This window comes from Oryzias latipes, chromosome 2 (genome assembly GCF_053564925.1).
Source record: "Oryzias latipes strain Hd-rR chromosome 2, Olatipes_Hd-rR_3.1".
In the NCBI taxonomy this organism is placed as follows: domain Eukaryota; kingdom Metazoa; phylum Chordata; class Actinopteri; order Beloniformes; family Adrianichthyidae; genus Oryzias; species Oryzias latipes.
This window is the reverse complement of record NC_136238.1, coordinates 6,256,860-6,279,234: the sequence shown is the minus strand read 5'-3', so window position 1 is coordinate 6,279,234 and position 22,375 is coordinate 6,256,860. Positions and strand designations below refer to the sequence as shown.

Sequence of the window (22,375 nt, the reverse complement as noted above, 5' to 3'; positions counted from 1 at the left end):
TAATCCTGACTCCATAATCTAAATGAATCCTTTCGTTGTAACTGCCTAACAAACACATATATCTTTATTTTTAGTGTTTTAATTGTACGTCAACATGGTAATTTTGTTTCTCCTTTCCAGATTTTTACCTTAAATTGGTAACTTTTATTTTTTTTATGGATGGAAAAATTTGATTATGACACTAAAAATAATCAAAAACCAATATTTCCACGTTTCAGTCTGAAAAAAAGCTTTTTTCTGAAAGAAAATGACGTAAACTGAAGGTTGATTTGTGTGAACAAATACAGAAAGTTTAGATTTTCATTCTAAAGAAGGAGTTTTACATAAAACCAAAGTGAATTTGTATTTTTTTTGTATATATTTGTCCTATTTTTGGATTTAAAGATTCATTGGCTTGGTCAACCGGACCAGAGTTTGCAGTAAAGTGCCTCATTTATTAAATCTAAGGTTGACTTTAAGCATTTTCTAACTCTTTCTTCTGAAAAATCTTCATGATTTTTTGATTAAATGACCACAAAAACCCAAAGTTTTTAAAAGATCAGTAATATTTGCCTAAATATGTCAACTTTTTCTGTTTAATTCCCCCACATCACAAACACAGAAACGCACAAAAAACCTGCCCAAAATTCTGCCCAGCCGCCGATGAATGGCATTAATTGACCTGCTTCTGGCTGCCCGTCTGGCGGGAAACTGAACCGGATCTCACCTGCAATCTGCAAATGACAGAGCCCCCCTGTGCAAAGGTGAAAGGAAGAGTACTGTTCATTGGCCTGTGGGCCGGCAGGAGACCTTTTAACTGCCGTGATTACCTGAGCCTGAGCTGCAGCTGTAATCACGTTAGTGTTTCCCGCTCTCTTCCATTCTGTCCTCTGCTCTCGCTCTCTTTTCTTTCTTCTCCAAAGTGCCTCAGCCCTCCAGGAAAGCCACCGTGGTGTTGAGGTAATTGACGTGACGAGACCTTACGTTGGCTCCTGCATTTCTAATTGATTTCCAGCCAGAAGCTTCTCTTCCTCTGGCTTGACCCCCGTTAGGACTTCTTATAGCCGCATCTGCATTTGAAACGCCCTTTTCTCTGCGCTTTAAATCCACATTTGTCCTTTCAAACCCCACATTTGAGTTGATTTTCACTTTAAATATTTTCTTTTTCTTGTGGGTTTGCAAGACTTTTCCATCAACTTTAAATGACTTCTTAGGTTTTGCTGTTATCAGACACGGTTGTGTTTTTTCACATACCTGACGAGTTTCGACGGACGTCTTCCGTCTTCGTCAGATTCGTCATCAGATGTATGACGTATATAAAAAGAGATGATTGTGACTTTGACAGGTGACTCCGCCCCCTTGACGTCCACTTGCTGCTGGAGGATGTTGCTCCAGGTGTGGGAGAGCAGGAAGGCCCCCTCATCCCGGTTCATGGAAGCGTGGGCTCGCTTTCGGAGCTCCACCGCCTCCATGATCCATCTGTGGTGTCTGTTGTCTTCAGTGCGGAGGACTTTGGCCTTTTCCCAGTGCATGATGTGATTTTCTTGCTCGCCATGATCTGTTGTGGCTGATTTCATATTTTCTTTGAGTTGCCTGTTGTCGTCTTGCTCTTGTTAGTCTCTTCTTTCTTTTTGATGTTCTGTTTTTCTTGAGATGAAGGTGCGTCCTGTTTCTCTGATGCATGTTTTGTTGCAGGTGTGACATGGGATTTTGTAAATGAGGTTGCATTTCTTGCTTTGTTCAAGGATGTTCCAGCAGTTTTTATGCGGTTTGACTGGGGGGCTGATGTGATGTGATGTGATTTTTTTATTCATGGGCCTTTGCGGGGTTTTTTTTGCGTTCTGTTACTCCTCAGATGAATGGCGATGTGACCATTCCTTTCTTTTCTGTCTTCTTTGTCTGTTTTTTCTGGAGTTACATCCTCCAGCAGCAAACGGACATCAAGGGGCGGAGTCACTTGCCATAGATTGACAGTCGGTCGGTCGGACTTAAGTCCCCTTATTTCGTCATGCCACATTTGATGCTCAGCGCTCGTCCAACAACTAGACACTATCGTTGCGTGTGGGAGGAGCTACCGTCAAGTTTTCCCGCCGCATCGAAGCTTTGACAGTAAATCAATGCACAGAAAACCCAGACGATGTTTAGAGATCAGGTTTATTTACTTTTGAAGACCTGCAGAAACATGGGTCATCACGTCTCCACTGTCTGACCTCATTCAGAGACTCTCCCGGTACCGTGAGCTTCACCGTCGACTGCAGGAGCCGCTTCTGGATGACCGACGCTTTCAGCGGTACTTCCGTCTCTCTGTGACCCAGTTTGACGACTGGCTGTCCCGGGTTAGTCAGAGGAGGAAGGAATAAGAATAAAAACGTCTGGAGGGAAAAGAACAATCACTTTCTGCTCCTTGTTGGTTTTGGACAGCGCTTCTTCTTTAGGGTTATTTTCAGGATCTAAACATACTAATAAAAAACAACTATGGTGCCCTCTAGTGGTTGTTTGAGGGAAAATAGCAAATTTACTGCATGAGTCCATTTATTTTAAAAATAAGATAGAAGTTGCTTCTGAGTATAAGCTGCACCCCTGGTCAAACTACGCAAAAAAATGCGACTTTTACTCTGAAAAATACAGGATGTGAATAATATTGTATACTTCTTTTTGTTTGTTTATTTTTAATCAGAAACAATAAAATGAAAATCCACGTGCATCTTCGTGTTTGCAGACAGGCAGTGAGTTGAGAACCTGACCTGCTCCACTGACGTCAGCAGCCGAAACGTTCGCAGATTTATTACCTGGAAATCACTTTTGTGTTTTTTTTACTTCTCCTTGGTAAATTCTTACATTAGGCTGAGATTTGTCTGTTTATTGTTGATATATATGAGTGTTCAGAGGTTGGAGCTGGTTTTTCTGTGGAACGGCTCATTTTTTTCTAGGAAACCTCCAGGGAAATGAAGCCTGTCGAGTGGCTCGTTCTCCTCTTGTTTTTCTCTTTTCTTGGAACTTGTTGTTCAGTAATCTTCTGGCATCTTCATCTTCTGACTCCTGAACCAGTCAGGAGGTTCAAAAATGCAGCTGTAGCATGTTTGTAAAGCATATAAATCAATAATTAGGTCATAACTTGCAACGATTCCTCTTTTTCCGTTGGTTTTGTTTAAAACTAAGGTTAAAATTGTTCTCTTTTTGCCAATAAATTGTCTAATTTTATCAATAAATATGTGTCAAAGCAAATGAAGTATTACGTTTAAAAAGAAATCTGAAACTGCATTTTTGAGTAAATTTGCTTATAATCAGCATTACATGTTTTTTTAAATGCCTCAAAGAAATCTGCTCTGAAGCTGCATTAAAACACAGAAATCAGATGAAAAGATTTGAACAAAACAACATAAAAAGATGAATCAATACTTCCTACAGACGCATAAAAGCTGCTCTGTAGTTAAGGTGGAAACTCCGGCTGAAATGCGTCTGAATCAACCTGGAAGCGGCTCCGTGTGGCTCCCAGCGGCCCCGTCACACTGAAGCCTCCAGCCGGTGTGAGATGATTGTGGCTCCGCGGGGAGATCCAGAGGTTACTCCCTAATTGATTGTCATGAAAGGCTCTAATTCAATATGCAAAAGCGCGAGGAGAGGCGATGCGGTCGCTTCAGGATCCCTCCTGATGCTGCGCCATCCTTCACAGAAGTTAGGATCCACATTTTTAAAAGAGAATAAGCTAAAACAGCACTTTTATTCAAATTTGATTCATAAAATTATGCTAAGTCTTTTATATTGATGTGTTAAATGTCGAATTTGCACATTAAAATGCAAGAATCCATCTTATCAGGCTAATTCATTCATTTTAAAGAAAAAACTGCTAAAATAATCGCATTAATTTAATGGTTTTGAGACGTCATATTGAGTTTAAACCATTACATGATTTTTTTTGTTTTACTTTACTATAAAATAGAATTGTATTATAAATACACTTTGAAATGGGAAAAAACTCTGCAGAAAACAGTTTATTTCTGCTAAATCTAAAGCTAAAACCCCCTTTTTTTGAGGCTAAAAACGTTGAATTGATTTGATTTTTTCATTTTTAGTAAAAAGTTTATGAAATATTTCAGATTGTCCTTTTTTTAAGTTTAATAAGGCAAGAAGTTGGAGAATCAAAGCAAAAGAAGAGAAGTTTTCAGACGGAAGCAGAGGCGGGAAACATGGAGGGGGGGGCTACCTCAGCACCAATAGGTCTGCTTTTGGAAAAGGGGGGAGGAAACGGGTGGTATGGGAGGGGGGGGGGGGATTAAGAGGCTGAAAAATGGTTAAAACGTGTCAACGTGTAATTGCATGATAAGGCCCCCCTCGCGAGGAATCTGTTGGCCCCCGTCGCCGTTTTCTGTGGCGTCCCGGCTAATCTCCTCGCGCCACATTCAGTCTTGTGCAATCGGTCCCCCCCCCCCGTAATCTCCCATGACAGAACCGGGTCCAAGCACGGAGGTGAGGGTTTTTATAGGAGGAGAAGGAGGAGAGCGTGCGGAGGCGTGATAAACTGACACCGATTAGCCACGTTCAGGACAGCAGCAGCCAACAGGAGAGGGGATGGGGAGGCGAGGGCGGGAAAAGGGGGCTGCCAAGGCAAAGGGGTGTCCAAAACACGAGGATGGAACAACCCACATGCTTCCAGTCTGCAGCTCCCGCATAAAAAACCCCAGAGATGCTCCTCAGGCGTGGAGACCATTAGGGCCAATTTCCTCTCACCTGAGCTGCAAATCTGCTCATGTAATCATCCCATCAAGGCCTGATAGGAACCCCCGATGCTGCTGATAGCATCTCCATCCCCTCTGCCGTTTGGGGTGACCTCTCCTCATACCATCAGTTTAGTGAATTCATTTGCAAATCATTATATTAGGATATTTGCGATCAAAAAGTCCAATCAGCCGCCTATTCAGGAGCAATCATGGCAGCTTCATCCACACGAACAAATAATAATATCCTCCAGAGGCAAGGTTTTAACGACTTAATATAAATATAAATGATCTTTATTTTTTCTTTCTTTCTTTCATTTTCATCTTTATTTCTTTTTAACATCTTCTCCATTAATGTGAAATCAATGTTTCTGTATGAGAAGAGAGGAAGCTGCTGCCCTTCTGAGCATCGTTTGACGCTCACTTCCAGTCACCTTTGGACTGTTTTGGACAACAGAAGCCTCTTTCAGATTCGTAAACTCTGTCTGAGCCACAGTTTAGAGGGAAAAGGAGAAGCGGGAGATGTCTCAAACTACAGTTTCTGCTTCTTTTTCCTCCTAAAATCCTTAAAACAAACTTTTAAGAATCCATTTTAACCTGTATGTTAACCTGTAAACTGTAATTAGTCTGGGGTTTTTATTTTTTACATATTTGGTCAGGGGTGACCCCCAGGTTGCCCCCCCCCCCTTCCCTCCATGGCTTACACCAGGAGTAATCCCCATTCTCCTCCAACACAAAAACCACCTCTCCTGCCCCCCCTCCCTCCCCACTTCATCCCATTCATGCCCGCCTCCCTGCCCCGAGGCCTCCGCTGATTCAGCCGTCAAATTAGAAGAAGGAAATCATTTAACAGCCGTTACAATTACACAGGCAGATGCAGGGGGGTCAGGACGGGGCTGGGGGGGGGGGGACTCAGGGTATTCATTAGAAGCTGGGGGGGCAGCGCTTGTTGTCGGAGTTTTAGACCGCTGAGGTCACGACCCCTAAGGTAACAGAGGAACACCTCCAACTTAGAAGTTTAGGGAAAATATGACTGTATTTTAAAAACATAAAAAAATGAATTTTGAAGGATTCTATTAAATATTGAATTTTTTATTGTAAATTTTGTAGGTATTTTTTTTTACGTAAAAATGTATGCCTAAAGTAAAGATGTGAATTTATTAAAATGAGAAGAGTCTAATTTATTTTGTCGTGCTCTTTCTAGTAAATTAAGAAATATTATAAATTAATTTAAAATTAATACATGGTACAAAAATCCAGCGGAACCAACAAAACCTTAAAGATTCCTCCAAATTAAAATACAAATACGATTTCTTTTTAATAAATAAAAGGATGACAGCTCACTCCATTTTCCAGCTGTGCTGAGGAAACACCTCTGCTTTGATCCGTTTATTTTCCATTTTTAATCAAATTATTAGTTCTATTAATCTTTTTTTTTCAAATTCAATACAGCAATTAAAATTGTTTTTGCCCCCAAATGTCAAAAATAAATACATGACTTAAAAAACAGCAAAATGTCACCCCCCCCCCCAAATTCTTCATATATTTAGAATTATGTCAATATTATCTTGCATTTTGCGCAATTTTTATATATATATATTTGTCATATATATATATAATTGCATTAAAATGGTCTCCATTAGGCCTATTTATTCACAATTTAAAATATTTTACAACAGCAAAAACAGATTCAAAATGACACCGACTGACTCACATGTTTACAAGCATCAACTGCAGCCTAAAACTTTTTTTTTTTAAAGACATGTTCCACACCGCCCTCCGTTTATTTACGCTGCCCTCTTTAAAAAAATAAAAATAAAAATCCTTCAAACACACAGCGGGGGCCTCTAATTCCACAGAAAAAAGTCGAGGGGTGCGTGAGTGCAGAGCAAAACCTTCAAAATGCACCAGCAGCCTTCACGGATTATAATTTAAATCGCGTCCAAAAATTGGCATGCTCTAATCCACAGAGCGAACACGCGTAAAATGCGCACAAAAATCATAATTACTGAAGGAAATTGTCAAATAAAAAAAGAAAAAAAGAAGTTTGTTCATCAGTGATTGCATTTTTATGGCTCTAAAGCGGCCAGAATTTACAGTCAGGAGCAGCGCGCGTCCACGTCCATGGAGCTGGAGAGTTTTTGGTTCAAATGTGCGTCAGCGGAACCGTCCCGTTAACCGTGGCGGATGAGCCGCCGCCGCCGCTCTGATAGTGCTGCGGGTGCAGCACGTGCAGTCTGCTTTGGTCCCCCGCCGCCTCCCCGCCCGGCAGATACATGCTGATCATGTCCCGCAGGTCCCCCGTGGCGCACGGCGGCATGGCGCGGCCGCTGGACACCGGCGGGCTCACGCTGGGCTCCGACTTGACCAGGGACCCCAAGGTGCCCCCGATGGTCCCGGACACCGGGGAGACCCCGGAGCTTTGGTGCTGGTGAGTGTAGCCGGTGATGCCGCCGTATCCCGGCGGGGACGCGCTCATGTAGCTCTGGGAGTTCGAGATGGGGCTGTAAGGCAGCGCGCTCATGTCGTACCTGTGCACGGGCTGCGCGCCGTGCGGGTGGTGGTGCAGGCAGTAGCGGTTTTAGGCACGGGCCATACGGGCGATCGCCCGGGGCGGAAAAATGACGGAGGGGCGGCGCCAGCGGCTCAGCTCTTGTAAAATACTTTATGAATCACTATTGGTTTACTTATATCACAGAGTTTGTAACAGCCTGAAACCTGGCGGCGCCCCCGCCCCGCAGCTGCGCTCTCTCCTGTCTTTGAGAAGTAGACGCAAATGTGTGTGAGAAGGAGAAGGGAGGGGGCGCGGGGTGAAAAAGGAGAAGGGAGGGGGCGCGGGGTGAAGAAGGAGAAGGGAGGGGGCGCGGGGTGAAGGATGCAGGCTGAGAGGTGAGCACGGAGCGCAAAACGCATGCGCAAACCTGGCTGGATCTTCTTCCAGGGGGCAACGGTCGCGGGCCGCGGCTCAGTGCTTGATGAAAAAATAAAAATAAAAATTGCGCCGCCATGTAGCGAATTGGCGCCCCTGGGTGCAGCTGCACGTGCTCCTTCTGGAAATGTATGACGAACGGGGGGGGGCTGCGGGTATAAAAAAGGTATAAAAAAATCATGCTTTTTTGGTTATTTTTGTGTGAAATGCCCAAATAAAAAATGGGAAAACAAAAAAAATTCTTCACTTAGATGACAGTTGGTTTAGTCGACAGACTTGATACCTATGTCAGGACATTTATGCTAAATGCAAAAACATCTGAAATATGGAGAAAAAAGGTCAAAGCTGGTGCCCAATTTAGAAAGAAAAGAGAAGAAGAGGAGAAAAGAGACAAAGAAAAGGGTATTATCGCATAGCTAGATGCACGTTTTCTAAATTCGAATGCTACCTGCCCTCCAACAACAACAACGTTGCAGAGGAAAAATCTCTTGTTTGGTCTATTATGACCAAAACTGAAGTAGGCCCAAATATTGCAAATAACGTCATTTTTAAGATATTTATTCTTAAATGTTTGCTCTGCCTTAACTTGTAACATTAGTTATGATTCGTGTGTCTTTCTGCTCTGCTGTAACACAAAGTTTTTGTTGTGTTTTATTGTTGTATATTAGTTCATAATGTTAAATAAGCTGTGATGGTAGCATGCTGCTGCCGCTGCAGCGGCTGCCGCTGCAGCTGCTGCCGCTGCAGCTGCTGCCGCTGCAGCTGCTGCCGCTGCAGCTGCTGCCGCTGCAGCTGCTGCCGCTGCAGCTGCTGCCGCTGCAGCTGCTGCCGCTGCAGCTGCTGCCGCTGCAGCTGCTGCCGCTGCAGCTGCTGCCGCTGCAGCTGCTGCCGCTGCAGCTGCTGCCGCTGCAGCTGCTGCCGCTGCAGCTGCTGCCGCTGCAGCTGCTGCCGCTGCAGCTGCTGCCGCTGCTGTTAGCTTTTCAAAACTCCAGTTGATCAAGTCATACCTGAGATCACCAATGTCTCAGGAGCAACTCACTAACCTGCTGTTGTTAGTATCAATCATTCAGGGGGGGAGCAGATTTCATATGATGACGTTATTGACAAGCTTGCATCAGGAAGGCCACAAAGGTTAGGTTTTAGTTAGTGTTTTCTGTTCTTAGTGCTGCAGTTACATTTATTCTAGTGTATTATTTGCGTGATTTGTAGTTTATAATATTTATTTCAGATTATTTGTGTTTATTAAATATTTCCTAACTGTATTTTCAGTTACAATAAATGGACAAAGTGACTCTATTGGGGGGGGGGGGGCGCCAGAGGAGGGTCTCGCCCGGGGAGTAATTCAGGGTAGAACCGCCACTGGGTGCAGGTGGTGGTGGTGGTGGTGCGGGTGAGCCCCGGCGCCCGGGTGCTGCTGCGTGTACGCCAGCTGCGCCTCCTGCATCATGGCGTGAGCCGCCGCGGCCGCCGCCGCCACCTGCCCCGAGTACGCGCCGTTCGCCCAGCCGTTCACGTGCGAGGCGTAGCCCGCATTGGCCCCCACCTGGCCCGCTCCGGGGCTCTCCAGTCGCTGCCCGCCGCCCATCCCCGCGGAGGAGCCCAAGAGCCCCCCCGCCAGCGAGTACTTGTCCTTCTTCAGCAGGGTCTTGGTCTTCCTCCTGGGCCGGTACTTGTAGTCCGGGTGTTCCTTCATGTGCATGGCCCGCAGCCGCTTGGCCTCGTCGATGAAGGGTCTCTTCTCCGCCTCCGTCATCACCTTCCACTCCGCGCCCAGCCGCTTGCTGATCTCCGAGTTGTGCATTTTGGGGTTTTCCTGGGCCATCTTCCTGCGCTGGCCCCGGGACCACACCATGAAGGCGTTCATGGGTCTCTTGATCCTCTCCTGGGGGACCTTCCCACCGGGGCCCCCCGGGTTGGACGGGTTGGTCTGGGGCACCACGGGGGAATGCAGGTCGGTCTCCATCATGATGCTGTACATTCAGCCGGCGCGCGCGCGGGGACACCCTCACATGAAAGTCCCCTCACAGGTTACAGCGGCCCCTGTCTGTCTCCCCCCCCACGACATCCACCAGGGTCGGAGCTCACTTTGCGCCGGACTGAGGGGGGAAAAAAAAGTTACAGGAGCGTGCCCGGCTCTGCGCGCGCTGACAGCAGCTAAATGAGCGCGAGGCGGCCAATGGAGAGGCTCGAGCGCAGATTTGCATGCTGGAGGTTCTCGTGACGTGGGAGAACTAAAAATGACTCCCTCTCATCAACTATAAAAAAATATATATATATATTTATATATACATTTAATTTGTTTATGACATTATCTTCAATTTAATAAATAAAAAAGCAAATTATAATCATCCAAACAGCTTTTAAAACCATTTCTTCCTGTTTTTCCTCAGATTTCTCTCATATTGGATGAAAAATGCCCCTAAAATCTCTTGTGTTTGAGCACCCCCCCCTCTCTTTTCACCCTTTTTGTCCACATAAGGACTACACAGCTCTTCTATTCAGAGCCACAGGTGCTTTTTTTGTTGTTGTGCCCGTTGCTAGGAAACAGGTGACTGACGCCCAGAGCATCTTTTGTTTCAGCAAAGAAAAGCGGGGCAGCAAACGAAAACAGTAAACAAACAGAAACATGCAAAACACTCATCCGTACACCGTATAAGACTTTTATTTTGTCTTACAGTTTAATATTAATATCTGTTATGAGATCAGAAGATGAATACATTGAGAGTTTTTTTTTTTCTTTTCAAAGTTTTCTAGCTCAGAACAGACAGAAACGGAGCGTTAAAGTGTGCTGTCATGCTCCAGGGGGGGGGGTTGGCGTTCCCAAAGTGGCGTCTGCCAGGTGCTGCCAGCCTCTCATGCGGATGGTTAAGTGTGTTGGCGCGCCGCTGGGGCCTGATGCTGCTCTCTCCGTGGGTCCCGGTTGGGTGTAGTGATCCAGAGTGCTTCGTCTCCCTCAGAGTAAAAAAAAAAAAAAATGGACAGAGAGGCTTCATATTGACTGAAGGAGCGACACTCTTCTCTATTTACTAACACAGGATTTATTGATCCAGTAATAGAAGAGGGAGAGGCACTTTGTCACTGCGCTGGGATTTACATCAGCTGCTCTCTGCTGGGGGATTTTTGCAGGCAAATCGATCGGATCGTCAGATCTGATAGATTAGATCCTCAAAGTGCCCGGATCTTTATTTTTAGAAAGTGAAACATTCATGGAAACATTTTCCTGCGTGCGGATGCTACCAGAGGGTGTTTACATTGGAGAAATATGCTTAAAAAGCTGTTTTTACCTAAAACAAGGAAGGAATTCGTGAAAAGTTTGATACAATTTTAGAAAAAAGTGTGTATTTTCAAAGGCCTGGTGCTCAACAGTGATAAATAATGTGACGTAAAATCTGCGTTTTGACATTTTTGCAGCATAAAACGAAGATATGAGGCCATAAAGATGTGAAAGATATCGTTTTAAAAAGGTTTTTTTTGGATTTGAAAACTTCCTTTGGCCTTACAGAGAAAAATAAACCAGCTCCTCCTTGTTTGTCGTTCAGATTTCCTCCTTATCAGGCGTTTCTTCCACAATTTGTGTCCATCTTGCATCAAAAGTTTCCACATCTGCAACAGATTTAGACACAAAAACCAGGGTGAGACAGTAATAATGCACTATTTTGGAAAAAAAGAGAGAGAAAAAACAGTAAAACTGTGATCACTGACACATTAAACTGAGGACACAAAATGTTTTTTTTTCTTCTTTTGGAGTGAAACATCCAAACAAGAGGGTGGAATGAGGCTAAACTTGAAGTTAGCGGGATTGAGGGGAAAAAGGAGAATGCTGGAAAAACACGCAAAGGATGCTGGGATATGGTGCTGTGTGGCCTTCTGTCCAACTCTGAATGCACAGAGGAATATTTGAACCGTCATCAGAGATGGACGGAAAGCTTTGGAGGTGACGTTCAATAAAAAAAAAGGGTTTTATAAGAAAAAGTTACGCTTAAAATTGCATTTTGGAGTTTTTCTTTATCCAAATCACGGTGAATCAGGAGCAGACGACAAAAAGCAGTTTGAAAAAGATCCTATTTGTGACGTGGAAGAGCTGGAATAAACTCTGACTATCGCTCGCCATCTTTGTTGCACCGCTAATGCTAGGTTGCGTGGTGTGTGGAGGACTGTAAGCTAGCAGGAGAGTGTGTAAACAGAGAGCTCTCTGCAATGGAAAAGGGGAAGAGGGGGCGGGCTTGCTCTATGCTAACGCAACTGGGAAGTAAAAAACTCCTGCCGCCCTGCAGAAACTATGTCCACGAGTGTTTTTTTTAGTTTTTCCTAAAGACGGCATCATCACTGGGAACGATTCGATCAGAAGATGGATCGGAGTGGAACGCTAACGTGACGGCGGGCGGTTTTGTGTCAGACATCGGATCCATAATCAAGCCACGGCTTCATTAAAAGCCATTTCCTTATTCTTAAATGAGGAATGGGAGGATTAATCGCTGTTTTTTCGAGGAGGTTCCTCCTTTTTAGATTCATGACAAAAGAAGAAAAGATGACAAAGTAGAGTCAAGAATAAAAAAATGAAGAAAAACTAACAGAAAATGCTAAGAGAGAGTTTAAAAAAAAAAAGTTCTAATCTGGAATTTAGGAAGCGTTTTCTCAGAGGTTGAAAGATTCAAACGTGCACAACATAAATCAGTAACAGAGACTGGAATTCTATTTATTTTTATTTCCCAGATGATGTTGGTAAAGATCAACTGCTTAAAGGAGAAGCTACTTTATTTATGTTCATTAAAATAGTTTAAGAGATTAAATGAGGTGTGTTTGTTCAATTATTTCCCTGCAAAAGGAAAGATGTTGTTTTCTTTGTTTTTAAAGTTAATCATTTAAAAAGTTTTGAGATTTTTCTTTTATTAGAAAACAATTTTCACTTCAGACCGGAAATTAAAAGTTAGTAACTGGAATATTTCCAATGGGTTTGAAGTTCAGTAAAGTTGAACCGTTTCAGCTTTGTTCATATTCAAACTCCCAGATCCTCTCTGTCTCTGATTGGGATTCTCTGAATCTGTGATTTTGGTGTTTTGTGATTCACGCCAGAGTTTCTGCTGAGCGCAGCCCGCCGTTTGCAGAGTTTCACTGGAAAGCTGAGCTGGAAGAGCCCAGAGCGCTGAGTCGGCAGACGCTGCTGGAAGCACGGGAACACTTCCACACGGTCCGAGGGAGTGTTCCGCTTTTTCTCAGATGAAGTCCCAGAGCTTTCATCAAAGTTTGAGACTTTTACTCTATAGAAATCCTTGGGTCTTTTTTTGTACAAAAATGTTTCAATAATCAGAATTCTGCGATAAAATCATAGTTTATTTTAGAGATTAATATAGAATTCTTAAAATTGTAATAAGCTATTGAGAGGAATTCCCATGAAATTGACCCATAATCCTGAAAACACCAAAAGTTCTTGTTCTGGGGTCGAAACCACCAATTAGGAACAAATTCCGGTTCTCTAGTGTAAATTCTGCTGAGCTATACGTCCGCCCAGCTGATTCAGAGTTTTGTAGGAGCCAGCGCCTGATTTTAGAGCGGTTCTTTGGCTCCTAAAGGAGTTGACGACATCCGTGGTCGGGGAGCTCGGCTATAGAAGAGCGCCGATTTATTAAATCCCAAAGTTTGAAGTTTACACCTTAATATTCAACATCTTAAAAAAAGCCTCTTTTGCAGTTATTCTCAGCTGACTTTGCACAACAGATGATTTGTGTGTCTAGTTATATTTAATGTTATGTGTGAATGTTTCAGATATCCTGTATATATTCTACCCTATCTGTATTATATTTTATTTAACCTTTAACCTTTTGTCATTCAGAGCAGACAGCAAAGTAAGCACCTCATTGTGTGTATGACAATAAACCCCTTTGAATCTTTGAATCAAGGAACCAAACTTTATAAAAGAAAAGTTGAACGCTCGATTTGGATACTTCAAGTGAAGTGGAGCGCACCAATCCATACATTTATTTCTCTTTTTTTTATTGTCGATTACGATTGCACTTGTAAAGATCCCGTAGACGTGATGGATCTGGATAGATGATACTTTTCACATCTTTATTTGCTTTTTTTTTTCTACTTTTACTGACGGTAAAGATCAAACCCAAAAAAACTGAAGCGGATCGACCCACCCGTTAAAAAATAGTAGTTCCAACTGCTCATCGTTTGGGGGCGCTAATGTGCAAAGTCAGCTCTGATCATGGTGGAGAATGGCCTTCAAAGAAGAAAAACAGATTTTGACTCGCCCGTGCTTTTACCATCACATTTAGTAAACGCCTTCCTGTGTTTTACTTACTTACTCACTTTCTCAGCTTTGAAGGGGTGAAAGCAGCCAGCGGAGCGCTCCACTTCACTCCTGACATCTGAGTCAGCACGGAGATGATCAAAGACATTCTGGCGTCTGGCGTGTGATCCTGAAGGGAGTTTGTTTAAGGCTCCCTGTCACAGCAGGCTGTCAGGTCGCATGGATTCAGGCTGCAGAACGCACGAGACCGGACAGCGGGGGACTGTCCGAGCGTGCAACCGGCTCAGAAAAATCCTTTTCTTAGTGACAACAGCTGCACAAGGATGACTCTGAGTGAGTTCATAACTAAGTGAACTCTGATTTATAATCTGACTGCCATTAATTCTGCATTTCAGCATAGATGTGAACATTTTTATCTGTTTAAAATCTTTTTTTTATCCAAAAATGTCTATAGCCTTTATAAACCAATCAGGAATTTTCCATAACTTCAGCGTTTGCACGTGAATTCTTACAAGCTTTTGTTTGTGCTAAAATGGTTAGTTGCTTCAAATAAAAACAGCTCAGAGCAGAAATCTAATCAAAAATATCACCAAAAATGTTTGAAAATGTTTGAGTAAATTATTCTACAGACACTTAATATTTATTCGGGTTAGCGGGTCTAATCTGTTTACTTCCTGTTTTAGTTATCTGCTTTCTCTGAGCTTTTTGTTCGCCCCCTAGTGAGCATCAGCTGGAACTGCATGTAGTTTTTTTTTATTATTATTTTTAAAATTTAATTCTCAGATTAATCCCGAGTGCATGGCGTGAAAACGTAAGCCAAAACCACAAAAAAGGAGGGAGGCGGTCTGCCTGACTGTCTACATGTAACCAGGCTTTTTTTTTTCTCATGTTACCCACAAACCCTCATTTCCAGTCACTTCACTGCGAGTCAGTGTTGACACTGAAGCTACATTTAATTTTTGTCCCCCAGGACACACAACCCCCCCCCCCCCCCCCCAATGCCGAAACAACCACAGTTGTACTTGCATTTAATTTAATTAGAGCATGCCCCCCCTTCCCCCCGTCTGCCTGTATTGTCGGGAGGAGCCGGCCTTATCACTGATTGCTCAGAGATTGGATGAAATATGAACAAATCATGCTGTGTGTGTGTGTGTGTGTGTGCGTGCGTGTGTGTGTGTGTGTGTGTGTGTGTGTGTGTGTGTGTAAAAGAGGAAGAAATCTGATTGTGGTTTTGTTAGCAGTGAGAGGGGAGGTAAGCTGAAAGGTTGAGAAGGGTGAGGAGATGATTGGAGTGAAGGAAGGCGGATCTTTTCCCTCTCCGATTTTTGACATTTTTGGACTAAATTTATCTGATTTGAAGGCGTGTAATGTGAAAAAAATCTGTTACAAGTATGAGCTTTTTAAAAAAAAAAAAAAAAATATATATATATATATATATATATATATATATATATATATATATATATATATATATATATATATATATATATATATAAAGGTGAGAACATTTACGGAAGAATTCGTTAACGTGATAGATCGGGATTCATTTTTTGTCAAGTCAACTTTATTTATAAAGCGCTTTTAAAACAGCAGGAGCTGACCAAAGTGCTTAACAACGCAGAATAAAAACAAAACAGCAAACTAAAAAAAACAGCATAAAATCAATAAATTAAATAAAACCAATAAAAACAGGGAAGTACAGTATGGGCAGTTTTTGCATTTTTCAAAATGCAAAAATCTCATCTTTATTTAGGAGAAATTCAGAAAAAAAACTTCCAGGCAGACAGATTCCATTAATTTTTCAATAATTTAAGACACTTTCTGAAAATCTCAGTTATTTTCAATTAAAAGCTTTTATTTTTTAAGCCTTTTTCTTTAATAATAAACATTAATAATAAACATTTTCCATTTAAATAACATTCTTTCGTGATCCATGCGTGATATTCGTCATTCATACGTGTTTCTTGCGTTCGTCAGACGAGGGTTTTCAGCCGACGGGTTTTTACGTGAATCCGGTTTTCCGTTGTTTACATTTTCGGCTGGTTGAGAATGACGTAGTTTACACATAGTTTGCCTAGTTTACACACAATTAATATGTAAATGTTACACATTTGTGTGTGATTTTTGCAAGAAAATATTTTCAAATTAGTGGTGTCTGTGTTGATTTACATGTTCATATTCTCCCGTGGTCTTAACGTCATTTATTCGTGACACAAATTTTTCACGACTTTTCTCACTTTTTCCACATATATATTCACGTGTGACCAATTTTTATTCGTGCAATTTGCGCTGAATGTACATAGTGACTGTGCGTAAGATTTCATTTGGGGGCGTGGCCTCCCTTCCTGACAACTTTTCAGTTTAAATGGAGCTATTTTTTAAAATTAAAAGCATGCTGTTATTCATGCATTTCTGTGTTCTGTTTACCATCATTCTGTTCCTCATTCATCTTGTTCTTCTGTATCCTGGATGCTTTTGCAGTCCTGAAGGTCTGAAGCTCATAAAGTTAAAACATTTTTCAAAATATTTCAGCCTTTTAAGTTTCAGCGCGTTTGGTATTTACTGGAAATTTTAATTTCTTATAATAAAATAAAAAATGAAAATTAAAAATGTTCTTTGGAGCTCCTGTTGAATTTGAAATAAAATAGCCGCATGTTTTCACGGAGCTCTGAATAAATGGGAGCTGACGCCTGGAGGGATGGGAAGGGAAGATCCAGACCCGTCAACATGCGTTTGCTTTTTCAAACAAACAGGAATTCTCTGAGAAACAAGATTTATGTCATTAGAGAGGAGGAGGAGGAGAATGGAGAAGTGACCTTTGAGGAGGAAGGTGAAGGAGAGATGGAGGAGAAAAAAGGAGGGAGCGGCGGGAGGGAGTGGACCCCGGCAGAAATAGATTAGCCGACCGTGACGAGGATTAGCAGCGATGATAGTCCCCCAGAGATCCGGCAGCCAACGCAAACAGGCCATAAAGACGTCACAAAACCAACACAACAACAACACACTGGTGTTTGCATGTAAAACAGTCATTAACTTCTCTACAAAGAAATCCACAAAACTAACTTTAATTTACCATTTCTTTTATGTGTAACTTAAAAATTCAGAGGAATCTTCTTATCTGTTCATCCAAAACTCTCTAAATTGACAGAAATGACACAAAATAATGAAAATATTCTAAACTTGTCAATTTTTCATCTAATCTGGTCTATCGCTGTTGTGATGACACATCAATTTAACGGCAAACAGAGGGAGAACAGGCGAACAGGTCCGGGTTTTGACACGAACGCTTCTGTTGTACTTTCAAAATAAAAGTCACCCTCCAAACTCCACTATGGCCAAGACCAAAGAGCTGTCTAAGGACACCAGAACCAAATTGTTCACCTGCACCAGGCTGGGAAGACTGAATCTGCAACAGGTGTGAACAAATGACCTGAGCAAGTATTAGGAAGTATGATAGTAAACCACTGATAATCTCCCTCCATCTGCAAGATCTCACCCCGTGGGGTCAAAATGATCACAAGAACGGTGAGCAAAAAACCCAGAACCCCACGGGGGACCTAGTGAATGACCAGCAGAGAGCAGGGGCCAAAGTAACAAAGGCTACCATCAGTAACACACAACGCCACCAGGGACTCAAACCCTGCAGGGCCAGACGTGTCCCCCTGCTGAAGCCAGTACATGTGCAGACCTGTCTAAAGTTAGCTAGAGAGCATTTGGAGGATCCAGAAGAGAGAGAATGTCCTATGGTCAGATGAAACCAAAATAGAACTTTTTGGTAAGAACTCTTCAGATGCTGAGCTGCATCGAAAGAACAACATGCCTACTGTAAAGCACGGGGGTGGAAACATCATCATTTGGGGCTGTTTTTCAGCATAAGGACGACTGATCCACGTAAAGGAAAGAATGAACGGGGTCGTGTATAGTCAGAGTGAAAACCTCCTTCCATCAGCATTGAAGGTGAAGATTCAAAGGGGATCCTGGGAGAGAAGCAGCAACATACAGTAAAAAAAAAACCTCTGTATCTCACACAGTTTTGGCTCCAACAGACCACCGTATTTTAGAAAACTGCAGTAAAGTCTGCTCTTCTCTGCAAAGTGAACCAAAGCATAAAAATAGGTTTAGTTTTTGTCATGATTTGAGTTTGTTGTCTTGTTTTTCGTTCTTGTTCTGTCTTGTTTGTTTCTGTTTCCTGTTTTATTTTGAAAGTTCTCCTGTCTTGTCTGTTTTCTTGAGTTTTACTTCCTTTGGTCCCCATCTGCCCTGATCGTGTTCACCTGTGTCTTGTCTGCCCTGTCTGTATTTAAGTCATGTCTTTGCCTTCCTCCTGTGCTGGTTCATTAGTCTTGTCATGGTGTTTCATGTCATGCTGTCTCTTGCCACGGTCCATGTTTCATGTTCCTCGCCACGTCAAGTACGGTTTGTTTGTTCAGAAATCCTGCTCTGCAGCGCTTTGTGTTTGGTTTTTGTTTATTAAATCCATTAGACTCTGATCCTCATGCCTCCGCCTCTGCTACTGGGTACTACCGGCTCTCGAGCCACCCCACCACCGTGACAGTTTTACTTATTTTAAGTCAAGAATGTTTAGAATCCCCCCAAAAAAAGAACAACAAACCAATCACGGCCTCTTCTCCTTCTGTTTTCCTACCACAACATTTTTGGTTCTGTATAAAATAAACCTTTTCAACCTTTCAAATGCTAAAAAAAAGTAGCAAATCTAGAGTTTTAATGAGTAAAATCTTACTAAAAAATGATCTTATTTTGGAGAACTGCCCATTTTCCGGATGGACACGCCCACAACGGTGCAACTGAGACAGCAGCTGACAGACCTGCTGAGCAGACACCTTTGCGTTCGGTTGGGCGCCGTTGGCCGGGACCAGCTAATCCCATTCAATCCCCGCTCGCCAACGCGTCCGACTTTTACTGACACGTCTGAAAATTGTGCTGCGGGCCAGAACAATCTGTCAGCTGCTGCAGATTTTTGAAACCACAGAACCAGCAAGTGTCAACAAAAGCCTTTATAGACACACTATGTTTAAAAAAAAAACTGCTTTTTTTCTTTTTGTGGCATTTCCCTTATGATGGAGGACATATTTAAAGAAAATTAAGCCTGAAATCCCATTTTTAGTATTTTCTGTATTCAAATCGATGTGAATCAGGAGCAAACAAAAAAATGCAGCTAGCAAAAGGTCATACAAGCTTCCTGCTGCGCTCCATAAGTCCCGCCCACAACCGTATCCTAGAAAACAACACAAGTTTATGGATTTTTGGCTAAAAAAAGGGCATAATAACAATAAAAGACCACTGGGAATGCTTTGAAAATAAATCAAAAGATTATCGGACTGGAACTTTCTGTTTGAACCACATGAAGAAACAGAAAATTCTCGCATGATTTCTTTTTAATTCTCCATTTAAAAAAGCCAAAATGGACACACGAGTCCATATTTCTTGACTTTTATTCTCGAATCGATCGTGTCAATCGGTAGCGGACAAAGGATGGATCCATTTTTGATTCGGCGTGAAAACTTGAGAAAAGGTCAAACGTCTTTGTCACGAGCGCACATCAAAAGGATCGATCCCTGAAGGAAACGCCGCCGTCCTCCTCGCTGACATTTCTGACTGTCCTGCTGAGGGGAAGTTTTGAGGAGAGGATGGGGGTCCGGCCTTTATGGTCTCTCCCTTCCTCTCGGGCTGATGGTGGGGGGTGTCTGCCTCAGACAGAAGAGGACTTCCTGTGGCGGGCCTTTGAGACTCCTTTTTTCCCCGCCCTCCGTCAGTTCTCCGTGTCTCCGGATCGTCCCAAACGAGGTCGAGCTTCAATCCCACCCCCACCTTCACCAGCCCTTTGCTCCACCTTCTTTTCTTTACAGCCTCACATGAATTTCCGAGTCTTTTCTTAATCCTTTTTATTTATTCTATTATAACTATCCTGCTTTTTACCCGAAATTCAAAAGTCTGTCCTTTTCTGGGACACAGTTTTTGGAGTCGTTCATCAGAGAAATTTTCCTCTGAGCTGTGGGCAGGACTGTTGAAGACAGCCTCCCCCCAATGTTCCCATCATCCCCTTTGTGTACGCGCTCTCCCGCTAGCTTACAGCCCCTCATGCCCCCCAAACTAACGTAAACGGCGGGCAACATAACAGCTTTCCAGCTCCCACAGCAGCCTCTGCGTCAGGGTTACAAGTTTCTTTTTCCAACGGCATTTTTTCATGATTCGCACTGATTTGTATCCACAAAATACCTAGAAATGCCATTATAAGCTTAGTTTTCTATCTGTATATGTCCTCCATCATCAGGAACATGTGTTTTTTTAAACTTAAAAATGTTGACGTACATCACCTGTATGTTTGACTTATCGTCAAATGATCTGGAAGACGGTTCAAGCAGGGAAAAAGTCAACTTTTGATGCCTTCAAAGCTAAACACATGCATTTAAAAAGATGAGACCCTCCCTCTGTGAGGTGAAGGAACCTACCTTTCCCACGTTTCCATGGATCCAGCAGGGACGAGTCTGGTTCAGTGTTATCACTTTTTCTTTATGTTGAGAACCTTTCCGGTCAGAATCCCATCTCCACTGCTGATGGTTTCTGGATTTGTCTCCATTAAAAGGCCTCAGAGGATCGTCTCACCAACACCCTCTTCACTCCCGGACCTGTCCGATGGAGCCCGACCCGGATCCCCCCCAACGGGTTCTGGTTTTCTCTTCCCCTGATCTCCTCTCCTCCTGCTTCTTCACAACTTCATGTCTTCTCTGAGCGCTTCCTGCCTTCCTCAAACCTTCTCCGCTCATGCTTTTGCTCCGCGGTCGTCCTCCCATCGCTGACTCTTTGCTACACCACCATTAAAAGTCCGGAGGGACTCTCTGTCTCCCCCCCTACCACCACCACCACCATCCCATGCTGGGGTTTTATTTAATTTGTCCCTATAATAGACATGAATGAACTCCAGGGCTGTACAGAGAAAGCAACCGACGAGGGAGGGGGCAGGCCGCTCTGCAATGTGTGTCAAAAGAGAAACAATAAGTGCCTTTATTTTTGATTGGCTTCCCCTTTTTACAAAATTACTTCCAAAGTGTGATGTCCCATTGTGGGAGCAGAATGACTGAACAAAGCTGCGTGGCTGGACGGACGTGTGTGTGTGTGGGGGGGGTTTGTCTTATACATCCCGGCTGATATTCAGGGGGGGCTTTGGCCAAAACACTGCGCTGGATCACCCCGTAGTGCAGCGACTGGGCCTAGGGTTAGGCTTATAATGGGAGGCCTTTGGTTCCCATTGTGGCGGCCGTGTCAACAAAGAGGCCTCTGGGAATTGCCTGGCATGTGGAAAGGGGGGGGGGGGGGGGGGGGCGCTTTGAAAACGCTGGGAGAGACATAATCGACGTCAGGCCCTAGAAACTCCTGCTTTCTGCTAAAGCTGGAGCGATGAGGAGGGCAGATCCCACCTGAAACGATGAAACGACACTGAACGTTAGAGAATTCACTTTCTCACCAAAAATCACGTTTCGGTGCAAAATCAAGGTCGGTGTTTTTGTGACGTTAAAGTCAGACGTGGCTCAGACTTCTCGATACAGCACTAGCTAATTAAAGATTTATGTAGATTTGCTGAACTGAACGCATTCTGTACATGAAGAAGACTGTCTGATAAAAAAAAATCATGTTTTTTTGGTGTTTTTGATATATTCTTGTGGCATTTTTCTCGAACTTGGAGGACATGCAGTACATAAAAGATTTTAAGATTAAAACTGCATTTCTGTTAAAGGGTGTTTAAAAAAAATAGATCATATAAATTATTCTGCTCCGCTCCATGCTGATGCTTCCACCTGCAGACGAATAGATCCACGAAGGTCTTTGTTTTCCTGGTCTGAGCTGGAATCTGGATCCAAACTGCACGGCTGCACTGCTCACCATTTTTGGTGTACAGGTAATGTTAGATTGGGGGTGTGAGGGGCTGTAAGCTAGCAGGAAAGTGCGTAGATACAGACCTCTTCGACGTGCCGTAACTGTTCATGTGAATCAGCTGATTCCGACCAGAGAAAAGCGGCTTTTTGTTTTGGCTTTGCACTGTTAAACTTAGCTCACAAATGCGCCACGGGTGCAGCGACCTCAGCAAATTTGAGCAAATTTGGCAGGTGGCCACCGTGTGGCGGCATTTGTAATCGAGAAGTGGCGGTTACCGGGCGGTTTGCGGCCATTGACACGTGATATGGATGACCGCCGTCCAAAGACATTTACACATCGTCCAATCAGAGCAGCTGTCGGCTGGCGATCCAGCTGGCACCGCCCTATGACGTCATCCTCGCCTGACAGCAGCTGACAACATTCATGAACACACCATTCATTCATCATTCGTTCATCTTCTTAACCGTTTATTCCCTTTCGGGGTCACGGGGTTGCTGGATCCTATCCCGGCCACTTGGGCGTAGGCAAGGGATGCCCTGGACTGGTCGCCAGTCTGTCGCAGGGTAGAATATCCACAATCACACGTCCATTCACTCTCACATTCAC

At 43.3% G+C, this 22,375-nt stretch overlaps 1 protein-coding gene and 1 long non-coding RNA gene across 2 annotated transcripts in view; one reads left to right on the top strand and one right to left on the bottom strand.

Moving 5' to 3' along the window:
* Positions 1–6,042: 6,042 nt before the first annotated feature.
* On the bottom strand, positions 6,043–10,102 carry sox1b (SRY-box transcription factor 1b). Its single transcript, XM_078931327.1, has 2 exons — positions 8,993–10,102; positions 6,043–7,263 (listed from the first exon to the last, which is right to left on the bottom strand). The coding sequence occupies exons 1-2, from the start codon at positions 9,599–9,601 to the stop codon at positions 6,841–6,843; spliced, it is 1,032 nt and encodes a 343-aa protein (XP_078787453.1). The 5' UTR covers positions 9,602–10,102; the 3' UTR covers positions 6,043–6,840.
* A 3,855-nt stretch (positions 10,103–13,957) lies between these two features.
* LOC144983824 (uncharacterized) overlaps positions 13,958–22,375 on the top strand; it is a 30,720-nt gene continuing 22,302 nt past the window's right edge. Inside the window, exon 1 of the long non-coding RNA XR_013647647.1 lies at positions 13,958–14,209. This is a non-coding gene — a long non-coding RNA (uncharacterized LOC144983824). The remainder of the gene's footprint in view (positions 14,210–22,375) is intronic.

Bases quoted from the DNA above. Each gene is read 5' to 3' on its own strand.
- sox1b (XM_078931327.1), bottom strand. From the start codon at position 9,601: ATGTACAGCATCATGATGGAGACCGACCTGCATTCCCCCGTGGTGCCC. The intron at 7,264-8,992 runs CTGCACCCAGTG...AACCGCTACTGC, and splicing joins CGCACCACCACCACCACCAC to CTGCACCACCACCCGCACGG.